The sequence below is a fragment of the Pristiophorus japonicus genome, chromosome 13, assembly GCF_044704955.1.
Source record: "Pristiophorus japonicus isolate sPriJap1 chromosome 13, sPriJap1.hap1, whole genome shotgun sequence".
Taxonomy (NCBI): Eukaryota; Metazoa; Chordata; class Chondrichthyes; family Pristiophoridae; genus Pristiophorus; species Pristiophorus japonicus.
In genome coordinates, this window is record NC_091989.1 from 196,551,922 (window position 1) to 196,568,594 (window position 16,673).

The 16,673-nt window shown below is 46.9% G+C and overlaps 1 protein-coding gene across 1 annotated transcript in view; it reads left to right on the forward strand.

Moving 5' to 3' along the window:
- Positions 1–16,673, forward strand: part of tango6 (transport and golgi organization 6 homolog (Drosophila)) — a 145,010-nt gene that overhangs the window by 87,849 nt on the left and 40,488 nt on the right. The window contains exons 15-16 of the mRNA XM_070898367.1: positions 4,513–4,665; positions 13,793–13,944. Of these exons, the coding sequence (XP_070754468.1) occupies positions 4,513–4,665; positions 13,793–13,944 (305 nt within the window). The remainder of the gene's footprint in view (positions 1–4,512; positions 4,666–13,792; positions 13,945–16,673) is intronic.

Consider the following 16,673-nt stretch of genomic DNA (forward strand, 5'->3'; position numbering starts at 1 on the left):
TTTCTGTCTTGAAGCCAGCTTGCTATCCATTCTGCTACTTGACCCCTGACTCCACATTCTCTGACCTTGTTTATCGGTCTATTATGTTGTAACTTATCGAAGGCCTTTTGAAAATCTGCATAAATTACATCTACTGCATTACCATTATCTACTCTGTGTTACCTCTTCAAAACATTCAATGAGGTTGGTCAAGCAAGACTTTCCCTTTATTAATATTTAAGTAAGTAATTTAATATTTCTGCCATCTTGCTATTATTGCCTGTGGTGTCCTGTCTATCTTTTAGTGGCCCTATTCCCATCCCGACCTTCCATTTTTAAATTTATGTGCCTGTAAAATATTTTACTATTTTGTTTTAAGTTTCTTGATAATTTAATTTCATAGTTCCTCTTTGCCTTCCTAATTTTTTTTGACTTCTCTCCTCATCTCTTTGTATTCTCCCTTATCATGCTTTCCCTGCTATCCCATGTACTTAATGTATGCTGTTTCCTTGCCCTCAATTTTTCCCTTAAGGCTTTATTTATCCATGATGTCTCATTTTTTTATCCATGTTGTTTAGTTTTTTTTTAGCGGAATATATTTTTCCTGGACTCTGTTGAACACCATTTAAAATGTTTTCCATTGCTGTTCTACATCATTGTTTGCCAATATTGTTGTCCATTTTATTTTTCCAAGGTCTATTCTCAGCCCCTCAAAATCAATTTTTCTCCAATCTGTTACCCTGGTCTTCGTCATACTTATGTCGTTCTCAATTATTATCTTGAAGTGTATTTATATTATGGTTACTATTGCCAAGATGTTCCCCAACTTTTACTTCTCTCATCTGCTCGGGTTCATTCCCCATTACTAATAGCAAGTCCTGACTTGGGCTTTTTACATAGTGGGTTAGAAAGGAGCACTTACCCTTTACCTACCTTTTCTGTCCAATTAATATCGGGGTAGTTGAAATCCCCCCCATGATTATTATTCTATGTCTTTTTACTCATTTCCCAAATTTGGTTGCATATTTCTTCCTCCATTTCCCTTACACTATTGTATGGTTTGCAGACTACACCTAATTGTGTGATTGATCCTTTATTATCTTTTATCTCTATCCACATGGATTCTATTTCTGTCTTTCTGTGATAGCTGTGTCATTTTTTTTACTACCCCTCTTATCCCCAAAAAGTACAGCTACTCCACCACCCCATTTTCCCTTTATCTTTTCTAAATATGTTATACCCTGCAATATTTAATTCCCATTCCTGATTTTTCTGTAGCCATGTCTCAGTAACCCCTACAATGTCTGCATGCTCGCAGCGCATGATTGCCTCCAGCGCCCCTGTTTTATTACGGACATTGTATGCATTAATGTACTGACAGTTTAACTCATTTTTAATAGCAGTTCCTCTCACTTTATTTTTAATCATCTTTTTGCACTCCTGATCTATAACTCTATTTATTCCCTGGCCATCAATGTCCTCCCTTTATTCCTTCCTTTCCTGTTTTTGTTTATATTTAGGCTGGTTTTATTTCATGTAGATTCCCCCCCACCTCCATCCTACTAATTTAAAGCCTTTGCCACCTATCCTTTCCGCTACGACACAGGTCCTTTCCCAGTTCTGGTGGAGCCCGTCCCATCGGTACAGTTCCTTCCTGTCCCAGAACTGGTGCCAGTGTCCCATGAAAAGAAACCCCTCTCTCGCACACCAACCCTTTAGCTCCTTTAGCCACATGTTAATTCTCCTGATCTGACTGTTTCTATGCCAATTTGAATGTGGCTCGGGCAATAATTGAGAGATTATTACCCTCAAGGTTCTGCGTTTTAATTTGGCTCCTAACTCCTGATACTCCTTCAGCAGGACCTCCTCTCAGTTCCTACCTATGTTGTTTGTACCTTGTCCTCAGGTAGCGAGTACAACATTCCGGTTGGACAGGACCAGTATCTCTGGGTCCTCCTTCTCAACCTCTTCTAAGTCCCTGCTACCCAGCTCCATAACAGTCACACCCTCCCCTTCCTGAAACTGCTTTCCTCTGGGGTGTGACTGTATTCAGGATAAAACTATCCAGAAATCCCTCCCCCTCCCTTATGTTTCGGAATGTCTAAAACTTGCACTGCAACTCAATGATGCTGAGCCGGAATGGCTGAAGGCAGAGACATTTCCTGCAGATGTGGGAATCAGGGACAGTCTCGTTGTCCACAAACCCCCACATACTCCAGAGCCGACACACAGCCTGCCCTGCCATCGCTAGACTTTTTTATTTCATCATCATAGGCAGTCCCTCTGGGTTGAGGATGACTTGCTTCCATACTAAACCTTTTTTATTTATTCACTTATTGACCACCTGAATTAATTTAATTAGTTAAAGCTTTTATTCAAATGATTATTTATATTATTAATTAGTTCATCTAGTTAAGTTATTAATTTAATAAACTAATAGTTATAGTTCCTCAGCTCTTAATTTAAACCACTGCCTAGCTTAGAGAAAAATAACGCTGAAATACTCACCAACCAATCACCTACCTGCTGTCCTGTGACGTCACCTTGGTTTTTCTGCTCTCTCTCCGCTGCTTTTTCCTCCTGATTCTGCCACTGCCTCCGATGTTCAAATCTCAGGCCTCTCCTATGGTGCTCCATGCTGACTGATCTGTACCCAAACTCCATCTGTGGAGAGAATTCTATACTTCTATTATGCTTTTTGTGAAAAAGTGTTTCCTAATCATCTTCTTGAACGGCCTGGCTCTAATTTTAAGGTTATGCCCCCCATGTTCGGGATTCCCCCACCAGAGGAAATAGTTTCTCTGTACCTAGCCTATCAAATCCTTTTAGCTTTTGTCACACCCCAATGAGACCACACCCCATAACCACCTAAATACAACCCAAGTGTATGCAACCTGCCTCCGTAATATAACCTTTTAACCTCTTTCACTCATGGAGTCTTGAAATTTCCATGTAACTATGAGTAATGTGGTTAACTGTCAGCCCTGCTTCCATCCAGTCTCAACAACAGCTCCGATTGCTCTATATTTTTCCAGACACCTACGCATACTGTTCATTGTAACTAATTAAACATCATCATTATCATAGGCAGTCCCTCGGAATCGAGGAAGACTTGCTTCCACTCCTAAAGTGAGTCCTTTGGTGGCCGAACAGTCCAATGTGAGAGCCACAGACCCTGTCACAGGTGGGACAGACATTCGTCGTGGGGGTTGGGGGGGTTGCCACACGCTCCTTCCGCTGCCTGCGCCTGACCTCTTCACGCTCATGGTGTTGAGGTTCGAAGAGCTCAGCGCCCTCCCGGATGCACTTTCTCCACCTAGGGCGGTCTTCGGCCAGGGACTCCCAGGTGTTCGTGGTGATGTTGCACTTTACCAGGGAGGCTTTGAGGGTGTCCTTGTAATGTTCGTGCTGCCCACCTTTGGCTCGTTTACCGTGAAGGAGCTCCGCATAGAGCAATTGCTTAGGGAGCCTCGTGTCTGACATGCGAACTATGTGGCCTGCCCAGTGAAGCTGATCGAGTGTGGTCAGTGCTTCAATGCTGGGGATGTTAGCCTGGGCGAGGACACTGATGTTGGTGTGCCTGTCCTCCCAGGGGATTTGCAGGATCTTGCGGAGACATTGTTGGTGATATATCTCCAGCGACTTGAGGTGTCTTCTGTACATTGTCCATGCCTCTGATCCATACAGGAAGGCGGGCATTACTACAGCCCTGTAGACCATGAGCTGGTGGTAGATTTGAGGGCCTGGTCTTGGAACACACTTTTCCTCAGGTGGCCAAAGGCTGCACTGGCGCACTGGAGGCGGTGTTGAATCTCCGTATCAATGTCTGCCTTTGTTGATAAAAGGTTCCTGAGGTATGGAAAGTGGTCCACGTTGTTGAGGGCCGTGCCGTGAATCTTGATGACTGGGAGACAGTGCTGTGCAGCGAGGACAGGAACTGTCTTCATCTCATTGCTTCCTATCACTGTTTAAATCTTGAGGTCATTTCTGTTGTGTAATATTAGTTCAACCGGGTACCAGCATCCCATCAGATACAGCGTGGGATGAAGCTCCCCATACACTGTCCCATCAAACACTCCCAGGGCAGGTACAGCACGGGGTTAGATACAGAGTAAAGCTCCTCCTACACTGTCCCATCAAACACTCCCAAGGCAGGGCAGGTACAGCACGGGGTTAGATACAGACTAAAGCTCCCTCTACACTGTCCCATCGAACGCTCCCAGGGCAGGTACAGCATGGGTTAGATACAGAGTAAAGCTCCCTCTACATTGTCCCATCAAACACTCCCAGGGCAGGTACAGCACGGGTTAGATACAGGGTGAAGCTCTATACTATTCACCCCAACAGCTAGTAGATAGTTGTTATTTCTTCTGTCTGAACAGCATTTGAGCCCAGCTCCCAGAAGCAAGGAGCCAGAGCCTCTGCCACTCAGTCCCACAACTGGAGTATTTATTCTTCTCGACTGAAGCTAATTGTATAAACCAGTCAAGTGTGAAATGAAGCCTTAAACTTGTTCAAACTCTGGTGTCACAGGTCTGTCAGTGCTGTCGGATGTGTACCCGGCCCGAATCCTGCCACGGTTACTGGACGAATATCGAACGTCACCGCAAGGAGCTGAGAAAACAAGATCTGTGGAGACACGGATGAAAGTAGGAGAGGTCCTGATGCGAAGTACAAGAGCATTGGGTGAGTCTGAATTGATTATCGGGCCATTACTCACGTGTGGTGACACTGCAAGAGTTAGAGTGAAGGTGTCAGACTATGCCTTTCAGCACTCCGCCGCTCCCGAGCAAAACAGAGTCAGAGCTACGGCTGCCCAAGTCCAAGATTATTGTACATTTGATGTAGTCTACATGGATTTTGGCAAGGCTTTTGACAAGTCCCACATGGTAGGCAGGTCAGAAAAGTAAAAGCCCATGGGATCCAGGGCAAAGTGGCAAATTGGATCCAAAATTGGCTCAGTGGCAGGAAGCAAAGGGTAATGGTTGATGGGTGTTTTTGTGACTGGAAGGCGGGTTCCACAGGCTCAGTACTAGGTCTCTTGCTTTTCATGGAATACATCAGTGATTTAGATTTTAATGCAAGGGGCATGATTACGAAGTTTGCGGATGATACAAAAATTGACCCTGTGGTGATATTGAAGAAGAAAGCTGTCGACTGCAAGAAAATATCAATGAATTGATCAGGTGGGCAGAACAGTGGCAAATGGAATTCAATCCGGAGAAGTGTGAGATAATGCATTTTGGAAGGACCAACAAGGCAAGGTAAGACACAATAAATGGTAGGATACTGAGAAGTGTAGAGGAACAGAAGGACTATGTCCACAGATCCCTGAAGGTAGGACAGGTAGATAATGCGGTTAAGAAGGCATACGGGATACTTCCTTTATTAGCCAAGACATAGAATATAAGAGCAAGGAGGTTATGCTCGAACTGTATAAAACACTAGTTAGGCCACAGCTAAAGTACTGCGTACCGTTCTGGTACCACATTACAGGAAGGATGTGATCGCAGTAGAGGAGGGTACAGAGGAGATTTACGAGGATGTTGCCAGGATTGAACAGTTTTAGCTATGAGGAAAGATTGGATAGGCTGGGGTTATTTTCTTTCGAACAGAGGAGGCTATGGGGAGACTTGATTGAGGGGTATAAAATGATAAGGGGCCTAGATAGAGTGGATAGGATGGACCTGTTTCCCTTAGCAGAGAGGTCAACAATCAGGGGGCATAGATTTAAAGTAATTGGTAGAAGGATTAGAGATGAGTTGAGGAGAACTTCTTTCACCCAGAGGGTGATGGGGGTCTGGAACTCACTGCCTGAAAGAGTTGTAAAGGCAGAAACCCTCATTACATTTGGATATGCACTTGAAGTGCTGCAATCTACAGGGCTACGGACCAAGAGCTGGAAAGTGGGATTAGGCTGGATAGCTCAGACACAATGCACCGTGGATGACTCGTGTGAGGGATGGAACTGCCCAGCGTTCTGAAGGTGGACCAGTATTTTTTAATTTTGGTTAATTACTGCTGTGGGATGGGGATCTGAGAGAAATTTCACATTTTATCTCCGATTAATTAGAGATCTGGAGATTGAATGAGATGCTGTAGGACAAATTGTAGATGGCTTGTGGAAAAGTTGAGCTTGATGGGCCTAATGGCCTTTCCATATTGCATGCATTTATTCTTGCCCTGCTGAATAAACACAAACTCTGTATAGTTGCAACAGTAAGTAATCCTTGCCTTGCTGAATAAACGTCAGTTGTGGAGAAGCTATGAGAATCTAGGACCAGGGGCAGCATGACTGAGCACTTAGACGAGTATGTGCTTGTCAAAGAGAGTCAGCGTGAATTTATGACGGGTAGATCATATCTGACTAATCCAGTAAAATTTTTGGAGGAGGTTACCAGACTATACAGCCCCTCGAACCTGCTTCGCCTTTCTACAAGATCATGGCTGACCTTCTACCTCAACTCCACTTTCACGCCCTATCCCCATATCCCTTGATTCCCTTAGTATGCAAAAATCTAACGATCTCAGTCTTGAATATACCCGATCTCAGTCTTGAATATACCCGATGACTTAGCAACCGCAGCCTTCTAGGGTAGAGAATTCCAAAGATTCAGTCCTAAATAGTTGACCCCTTATCCTGAGACTTTGAGTTCTGAGAGTTCGGGAGTCCAGGAGTCTGAGGGGCAGGGGGGCCGGGGGAAGGCGAGGAGTTCACTTCTGGCGAGGAATTCACAGCAGGTAAGTGGTTGGCTGTTTGGTAAGTATTCGTCTAATTAGAGGGATGGCAGGGCAGCTCAGTCCTATGGCGTGCATGTCCTGTGGCATGTGGAAAGTCCGAAACGCTTCGCACGACCTAGACACCCATGTGTGCAGGGAGATATCTCCAGCTTCAACTACTTGAGCTCCGCGTTTCGGGGCTTGAGTGGCAGCTGGAGTCAATACGGTGCATCCACGTGGCTGAGAGCTACGTGGATAGCATGTTTCAGGTGGTGGTCACCATGCAGTTTAAAAGCATGCAGATAGAAGGGAAGTAGGTGACGACCAGGCGGAGTAAGGTAATGCAGGAGTTCCCCCGTGAGTCTATCTCGCTTTCCAATCAATATTCTCTTCTGAGCACTGGTGAGGGCAATGGTGCCTCTGGGAGTGCAGCCAGAGCCAAGTCCAAGGCACCACGGATGGCTCAGCTGCACAGGGGGGAGGGACAAAGAATAAAAGAGCTGTAGTGGTAGGGGATTCAATAGTTAGTGGAACAGAGAGGCGTTTCTGCGGCCGTAGACATGACTCCAGGATGGTAAGGTGCTTCCCTGCTACCAGTGTCAAGGATGTCACAGAGCGGACGCAGGGCATTCTGGGGGGAGAGGGTAAACAACTAGAGGTCGTGGTCCATATCGGGACTAACGACATGGGTTGAAAGAGGGATGAGGTCCTGCAGGCAGAATTTAGGGAGCTAGGAAAAAAATTAAAGGGTAGGATCTCAAAGGTAGTAATCTCTGGGTTACTACCAGTGCCACATGCTAATGAGTATAAGAATAGAAGGATAGAAAGGGTGAACGCTGACCCCCAAACAGTGGGAGGATGTAAGAGGAGCAAATATGTAGGCAAATTGCTGTGAAGTCCAAAAACCATAGGGTAGTAATAGTAGGGGATTTTAACTATCCTAATATTAATTGGGGCAAATATAGTGTGAAGGGTATAGAGGACGCAGAATTCTTAAAATGCATTCAAGAGAACTTTTTTTAGTCAGTTTGCAACAAGCTCAACACGAGAGGGGGCGGTCTTGGATTTAGTTTTGGGGAATGAAGCTGGGCAGGTGGAAGGGGTATTAGTGGGAGAGCACTTGGGTGCCAGTGACCATAATTCAGTCAGATTCAAGTTAGTTATGGATAAGGACAAGGATAGACCAGGAATAAATGTCCCAAATTTGGGAAAAGCTAAGTTGAGAAGTGATTTGGCCACAGTGGACTGGAAACAGCTACTTGTGGGTAAATCAGTGTTGGAACAGTGGGAGGCATTCAAGGAGGAGATACAGAGCGCTCAGGCCAAACATGTGCCCTTAAAGAAAAAGGGTGAGAATAACAATTCTAGAGCCCCTGGGATGTCTAGGGGAAGGATAAAGAAAAAAAGGGAAGCATAGGTCATACACCAATGGCTAAATACTGATGAATATAGAAAGTTTAGAGATAAAAATTAAAAAGGATATTCGGAATGCTAATCGAGAGCGTGAAAGATTCTTGGCAAGTAAAATTAAGGAAACCCCAGAGATGTTCTATAAATATATTAAGAGCAAGAGGTTAACTAAAGAAAGGGTGCAGCCTATTAGAGACCATGAGGGTAATCTTTATGTGGAGGCAGAAGATGTTGGTATGGTTCTTAATGAAAACTTTGCATCTGTTTTCACAAAGGAAAGGGGCAATGCAGATACTGCTATCGAGGAGGAGTGTGAAATTCTGGATGAAATAAACATAGTGAGAGAGGAGGTATTAAGGGGTTTAGCAGCTTTGAAAGCAGGCCCAGATAAAATGCATCCCAGGCTGTTGAGTGAAGTAAAAGAGGAAATAGCAGCCTAACCTCAGTGGTCGGAAAATTATTGGAAAAAAATCCTGAAAGACAGGATAAATCTACATTTAGAAAGGCAATGATTAATTAGGGACAGTCAGCATGGATTTGTTAAGGGAAGATTGTGTTTGACTAACCTGATTGAATTTTTTGAGGAGGTAACCAGGAGGGTCGATAAGGTACAATGTAGTGTATATATGGACCCATAAGGTCCCACATGGTAGTCTGGTCACGAAGGTTAAAGCCCATGGGATCCAGGGCAAATTGGCAAATTGGATCCAAAATTGGCTTAGAGGTAGGAAGCAAAGGGTAATAGTTGATGGATGTTTTTGTGACTGGAAGGATGTTTCCAGTGGGGTTCCGCAGGGCTCAGTACTGGGTCCCTTGCTTTTTGTGGTATACATCAATGATCTAGACTTTGAATATAGGGAGTATGATTAAGAAATTTGCAGATGACACTAAAATTGGCTGTGTGATTGATAATGAAGAGGAAAGTCATGGCCTGCAGGAGGATATCAATGTACTGGTCAGGTCTGCAGAACAGTGGCAAATGGAATTTAATTCACAAAAGTGTGAGGTCATGCATTGGGGAGGGCTAATAAGGAAAGGGTGCACACATTAAACGGTAGGCGACTTAAAAATGTAGATGAACTTTGGAATGCTTGTCCACAGATCCCTGAAAGTAGCAGGCTATGTGGATAAGGTGTTTAAGAAGGCTTATGGAATGCTTGCTTTATTGGCCGAGGCATAGAATACAAGAGCAAGGGAGGTTATGCTTAAATTGTATAATACTCTGGTTAGGCCGCAGCTGGAGTACTGCATGCAGTTCTGGTCGCCATATTATAGGAAGGACGTGATTGCAGTAGAGAGGGTGCAGAGGAGATTTACTCGGATGCTGCCTGGAATGGAGAATCTTCGCTATGAGGACAGATTGGATAGACTGGGTTTGTTCTCATTGGAACAGAGGAGGCTAAGAAGAGACCTCTTTGAGGTGTATAAAATTTTGAGGTGCCTGGATATAGTGGATAGCAAGGGCCTATTTCCCTACGAAGAGGCATAGTTTTAAGGTGGTTAGTGGAAGGTTTAGAGGGAGGGCTTCTTCATGCAGAGGGTTGTGGGGTTCTGGAATTCACTGCCTGGAAGGGTGGTGGATGCAGAAACCTTCACCATATTTAAAAGGTGCATGGATGGGCACTTGAAGTACTGTAACCTTTTAGGGTTATGGACCTAGAGCTGGTAAGTGGGATTAGACTGGATAACCGCTTGTTACCTGGCGTAGATACGATGGTAAGTACTGCAGGGAATCGAATACGGGCAGCATGATCTTCTGGACTAATTTCGATCGCCTGGATGGGTCGAAAGAATTTTTCCAGATTTTTTCCCCCAATTGGCTTGAGTTTCTATCTTTTTTTGCCTCTCCCAAGAGATCACATGGCTCCGGTTGGGGTGGAGTGTAGACTGTTGCGATGCAGAGGGTGTCGCAGTTGTGTGGTGCGGACTGGTTGGGCCGGATGCTCTTTACCTTTCCGCCATTATTCATTGTTCAGAGGTTTATATGTAACCTTCAGGGCTGCTGACCTCGGGCGGTGCGGCTCTTTGTCGGTCGGCACGGACACGCAGGGCCGAAATGGCCGCCTTCTGCGCTGTAGATTTCTATGTTTCTATGACCCCGAGTTCTAGACTCACTACCCAGGGGCAACAGCCTCTCAGCATCTACCCCGTTAAGCCCTGTAAGAATTTGATATGTTTGAATGAGATCACCTCTCACTCCTAAACACCAGAGAGTATAGTCCCATTCTACTCAATCTCTCCTCATAGGACAGCCCTCACATCCCAGGAAACAATTTAGTGAACCTCCGTTGCACCGCCCCCAAGGCAAGTTTCTCCTTCCCTAGGTAAGGAGACCAAAACTGTGCACAGTATTCCAGGCGTGGTCTCACCAAAGTCCTATATAATTGCAGCAAGACTTCCTTACTGTTATACTTCCAGAATGCATTTGAAAAGGTACCACATCAGATTTTAATCAAAAAGGAAAGCGCATGGAATTGGTGGTAGCCTTGTGACATGGGTCAGTAATTGATTGAAAGATAGGAGACGAAGGCCTCGATTTGGATGTCAAAGGACATACAGTGTAGGATAAAGTATAAAAGAAAGGCTTATGACAGAAACCGAGGGCTCAATACTGCAGAAACCCTACAGGTGTATAGAAAGTGCAAGGGTGCAATTAAAAAGGAAATCAGGAAAGCAAAGAGAGAGCATGAAAAAATATTGGCAAGTAAAATCAAGGAAAGCCCAACGATGTTTTATAAATACATTAAGAGCAAGAGGGTGGTGGGGGTCTGGAACTCCATGCCTGAAAGGGTGATAGAGGCAGAATCCCTCACCACATTTAAAAAGTATTGGGTGTGCACTTGAGGTGCCGTAAACTACGAGGCTACGGACCAAGAGCTGGAAAGTGGGATTATGCTGGATAGCTCATTGTGGGCTTGCATGGACACAATGGGCTGAATTGCTGCCTCCTGTGCTGTAAATTTCTATGGTTCACAAAAAAGTAGTGGAAATCTGAAACACTCTTTCCCCAAGATGTTGTGGATGCAGGGTCAATGAAATTTTCAAGAGTGAGATTGATAGATTTTTGTTCCGTAAGGATATCAGGCAATGACCATCTCCAATAAGAGGCTAACCACTGCTCCTTGATATTCAGTGGCATCACCATCGCCGAATCTCCCAACATCAACATCCTGGGGGTCACCATTGACCAGAAACTCACCTGGACCAGGCACATAAATACCGTAGCTACTTGAGCAGGTCAGAGGCGCTGGGTATTCTGCAGCGTGAGTGGCTCACCTCCTGACGCTGAAAATCCTCTCAACCACCTGCAAGGCGCAAGTCAGGAGTGTGATGGAATATCTACCGCAAGAGTTCCCCGCTAAGGTGCACGCGGCGACGCGGTGCCTTGATAGGTCCTGCGCAGGCTGCTCACCACATAGTAGATACCGCGCATGCGCAGAAATGTGAATGTGCTGCTTGTTGGGGAATGCAGGCGGCAGTGCAGCTTATGGGGTACATTGCTCTCCTTGCCAGGATGAGTGCAGCTCCAACAATCACCAAGAAGCTCGACACCATCCAGGACAAAGCAGCCTGCTTGATCGGCACCAAATCCAGCTCCTTAATCATTCACTTCCTCCAACACCGGCGCACCGTGGCTGCAGTGTGCACCATCTACAAAATGCACTGCAGCAACTCGCCAAGGCTTCTTCAACATCACCTCCCAAACCCACGACCTCTACCACCTAGAAGGACAAAGGCAGCAGGCACATGAGAACACCTCCAGCTCCATGTTCCCCTCCAAGTCACACACCATCCTGACCTGGAAATATGTCGCCGTTCCTTCGTCGCCGTTCCTTCATCGCCGCTGGGTCAAAATCCTGGAACTCCCTCCCTAACAGCACTGTGGGAGCACCTTCACCGCACGGACTGCAGCGGTTCAAGAAGGCGGCTCACCACCACCTTCATAAGGGCAACGAGGGATGGGCAATAAATGCCAGCCTTGCATTTTTACATCTGGACAAACGGGTGAATGGAGTTGAGCTGCCGATCAGCCATTATCAAGTTAAATGGTGGAAAGGCTAGAGGGCCTGAATGGCCTACTCATAGAATCATAGAAATTTACGGCACAGAAGGAGATCATTTGACCCATTGTGTCCGTGCCGGCCGAAAAAGAGCTACCTCGCCGAAACCCACTTTCCAGCTCTTGGTCCATAGCCTTGCAGGTTACTTGTAGAGCATATGAAAGTATTTTTAAATGCGGTGAGGGTTTCTGGGTATACCACCCTTTCAGGCAGTGAGTTCCAGATCCAACCACCCTCTGGGTGAACAAAGTTCTCCTCAAATCCCCTCATTCTTCTACCAATTACTTTAAATCTATGCCCCTCTGGTTATTGACCCCTCTGCTAAGGGAAATAGGTCCTTCCTATCCACTCTATCTCGGCCCCTCATAATTATATTCACCTCACTTTAGTCTCCCTTCAGTCTCCTCTGTTCAACAACAACTGTACATGCTATACAACAACAACGTATATTTATATAGTGCCTTTAACATAGTGAAGCATCCCAAGGGTCTTCACAGGAGTATCGAGATAAAAATTTTGACACGAGCCAAATAAGGAGAAATCAGCGCAGGTGACCAAAAGCTTCGTCAAAGAGGTAGGTTTTAAGGAGTGCCTTGAAGGAGGAAAGGGAAGCGGAGAGGTTTAGGCAGGGAGTTCCAGAGCTTAGGGCCAAGGCAACAGAAGGCACGGCCACCAATGTTGGAGCGATTTATACTCAGGGATGCTCAAGAGAGCAGAATTAGAGGAGTGCAGACATCTCGGGGGAGGTGGGCGGTGCGGTTGCGGGGCTGGATCAGATTACGGAGAAAAGAAAACAACCTCCGCATATCCAATCTCTTCATAACGAATACGCCTGTTCTTCCATTCCTAAAAGGAGCTCTGTGTACTTGCATATTAAACTGTATGGCTTCTGTATGGTGACCAGGCTGATGCTGTTCAACTTCAGTTACTGTGTCCTCTTCTGTAGTTGTGGTTAATGTAACAAATTCTTCTTTGTACTCTTTCCCCCCACCCCCCCTCTCTCCCCTCCCCTACCCACCCTCTCTCTCCCTCTCCCTACCCTCTCTCTCTCTCTCTTCCCCCTCTCCCTCTCTTCCCCCCTCTCCCTACCCTCCCACTCTCTCTCTCTCGCTCCCCCCCGCCTACCCAATCCACCCACTCTCTCCTTCTCCCTACCCTCTCTCCCCACCCTCTCTCGTTCCCCCCCCATCCCCAACCCACCCATTCTCTTCCCCCCCCCCTCCCCCCCACCCACCCACTCCCTCTCCCCTCTCTCTCTTTCCCCCCCTCCACTCCCCTATCAACCCCCTCTCTCCCCCCTCCCCTACCCACACTCTCTCCCCTTTCCCCTCCCCTACACACTCACTCTCTTTCCCCCCTCCCTCTCCCTACCCACCCAATCTCTCCCTCTCCCTACCCGCTCTCTTTCTCTCCCCCCCCCCCCCTACTCATCCAATCTCTTTCCCCCCCCCCCCACTCCCGTACCCAACCACACTCTCTTTCCCCCCCACCCACCCACCCACTCTCTTCCCCCCCCCGCCTCCCCTACCCAACCACTCTTTTCCCCTCCCCCGCCCACACACTTTCTCTCCCCCCCCCCCCCCCCCCCTGTCCACTCTCTCCCCCCCTCTCTCGCTCCCTAGGTGAGATTGCCTCACGTTATCGTGACCCATTAATCCATGCCTTTTTGCTGGGGACGAGAGACCCGGATGGTCCAGTGCGGGCGAGTAGCCTGTCGAACCTGGGAGAACTCTGTCAGTGCCTGGACTTCGCTCTCGGATCAGTTATTCACGAGGTAAGCACAGGGCTGAGGGTGTTGCATCTTAAAACCTGTTTTATTTGTGGCTTGGCAAGGCAGCAATTCCTCCCTGTTCCTGTACGACTGACATACCCACATGGCCAGCCGCGGTAGGACCATCTCCAGTTCTCTCGGTACGCCCTCCTCTTTCTTCCCCCGCTCCTCACCCCCCACCCCCCAAGCTCCTCTTCTCCCCGGCCCAGCAGCATGCAGGAGTTTGGGGAGAGAGTTGCAGAGTAGGAGTGTCATGGCTGAGGGTGCACAGTACCCAGAGTCAGTAATGCGGAGAGTGGAAGATGGTTGCAGAGCAAGCGAATGTGGGTAAGGAGGGATTTATAAAGGAGGATTGTGTCCATGGTTGCGAGTGAAGGTTGGTGAGCACTGGGGGCAGCGGTTCTTTCGATATCGTGGAGTTTATGTCGGGTGGAGTTTTGAAAGCCTAGGAGGAGGTGGGATTCATTCTGGGCCAGCGAGTGGTGCTCACTGTGTTCCTCACAGGGCCTGTACTGACAGCTCCACAGGTGGGATGTTACCCATCTCTCTGACTGTACAGCTCGCGGCTTTGGTGACAGAAACATATCTCCCGCTCCCGCCGACCCCCTCCCACGAAGTCAACATGCATTGTTGTTCCGTGACCTCCTCACATGATTAACCAGTGAGAGACAGGTTGTTGCACGCCTGTGCGGGCCGACACTTTATTTAAAGCATTGGGCAGGTGCGAGGTTAGGCTTCATGCTCCTTCCCCTTTATCCATGTTTGTTCCTTCCCTTTATCCACGCTCGATACACCAGGCTGAATATGCACACAGCACTCAATTCCACTGCCAGGCCTGTCTCCCTGTAAACAAATCCATTCTAAATCAGTGCTGAGTGAAGGAGTCTCCTTATACTTCTTCAATCCCTGCTGCACTAACTGCCCTCAATCAGTCGGCTCACACAGCTTGACAGAATTCTGAGCTTTTTATAGATTTCGCAAGGGAATCGATGCCTGACTGGGCCAGGAGTTTTACAATGTGGGTTCTGTAGTTACGCAGTGCTCCACCTGCACAGTAATTGGGATAAGTTAGTGGGTCACTGGCAGCAGTAACTGGGATATATCAGCATTGCTGTAACACCGTGTGTTGTCAGAAGCCCTGCTGCTGTACTGACGCTGCATCTTTCGCTACCCTGAGGAACACAGAAGCAGGCCATTCAGCCCAACCAGTCCATGCCGGCGTTTATGCTCGACTCGAGCTTCCTCCCGTCTTTCCTATTCTAAATCTATCAGCATAACCTTCTATTCCCTTCCCCCTGTATGCTTGTCTAGCCTCCCCTTAAATGCTTCCAAACTATTCGCCTCAACCACTCCCTGTGGTAGCGAGTTCCACATTCTCACCACCCTCTGGGTAAAGACGTTTCTTCTGAATTCCCTACTGAATTTCTTGGTAACTATCTTATATTGGTGGACTCTAGTTATGCTCTTCCTCACAAGTGGAAATATTCTCTCTGTATCCACTGTATCAAAACCTTTCATAATTTTAAAGACTTCTATTCGGTCACCCCTCAGCTGCCTTTTTTCAAGAGAAAAGAGAACCAGCCTGTTCATCCTTTGCTAATTTGTATACCCTCGCATTTCTGGTATCTTCCTTGTAAATCTTCTCTGCACCCTCTCCAGTGCCTCTATATCCTTTTTATAATATGGTGACCAGAACTGTACGCAGTACTCTAAGTGTGGTCTAACCAAGGTTCAATACAGGTTTGGTATAACTTCCCTACTTTTTCAATTCTATCCCTCTAGAAATAAACCCGAGTGCTTGGTTTGCTTTTTTACATGGCCTTGCTAACCTGTGTCGCAACTTTTAGTGATTTGTGTATTTGTACTCCGAGATCCCTTTGTTCCTCCACCGGACCCAGACTCGCCCCTCCAAGTAATAAGTGACCTCCCTATTCTTCCTACCAAAATGTAATACCTCACTGTGTTGAACTTCATTTGCCAATTATATGCCCATTTTGCAAGTCCTCCGATAATTTGTTGCTGTCCTCCTAATTGGTGTCATCCACAAATTTAGAAATTGTGTTTTGGATTCCAAAGTCTAAATCGTTGATATAAATTGTGAGCAACAGTGGTCCCAGCACTGATTCTTGTAGAACATCACTACCCACCTTCTGCCACTATGAATAACTACCTTTTACTCCTACTCTCTGCTTTCTCTCTCGAAGCCAGCTAGCAATCCATTCTGCTACCTGTTTCCTGTTTCCTGACTCCGCATTCTCTGACTTTTTTCATCCGTCTATTATGGGGTACCTTATCGAAGGCCTTTTGAAGGCAGTCTGCCCGATACAAGCTGTGACCTTCTTGATCACTCAAACAGTGAGTGTGAAGTGGGATTGTAGACTTCAGCAGCATGGAGACGCCCTAGGGCCTCTGAACTCCAAGCAGTGGGCCTGCTGTCAGCCTCCTCAGACCTAGACAACGATGGGTGCAGGAGGTGTCTCCAGCTTCAACTACTGGAGCTCTACGTTTTGGAGCTTGAGCAGTAGCTGGAGTCAATGCAGTGCATCCGCGAGGCTGAGAGCTACGTGGATAGCACTTTTCAGGAGGTGGTCACCCCGCAGCTTAAAAGCGTGCAGGCAGAGAGGAAGTGGGTGACCACCAGATGGAATAAGAACGCTAGGCAGGTAGTGCAGGAGTTCCCGCCCCCCCACCCCGTGAGTCCATCTGGCTTTCAAATCAATATTCACTTCTGA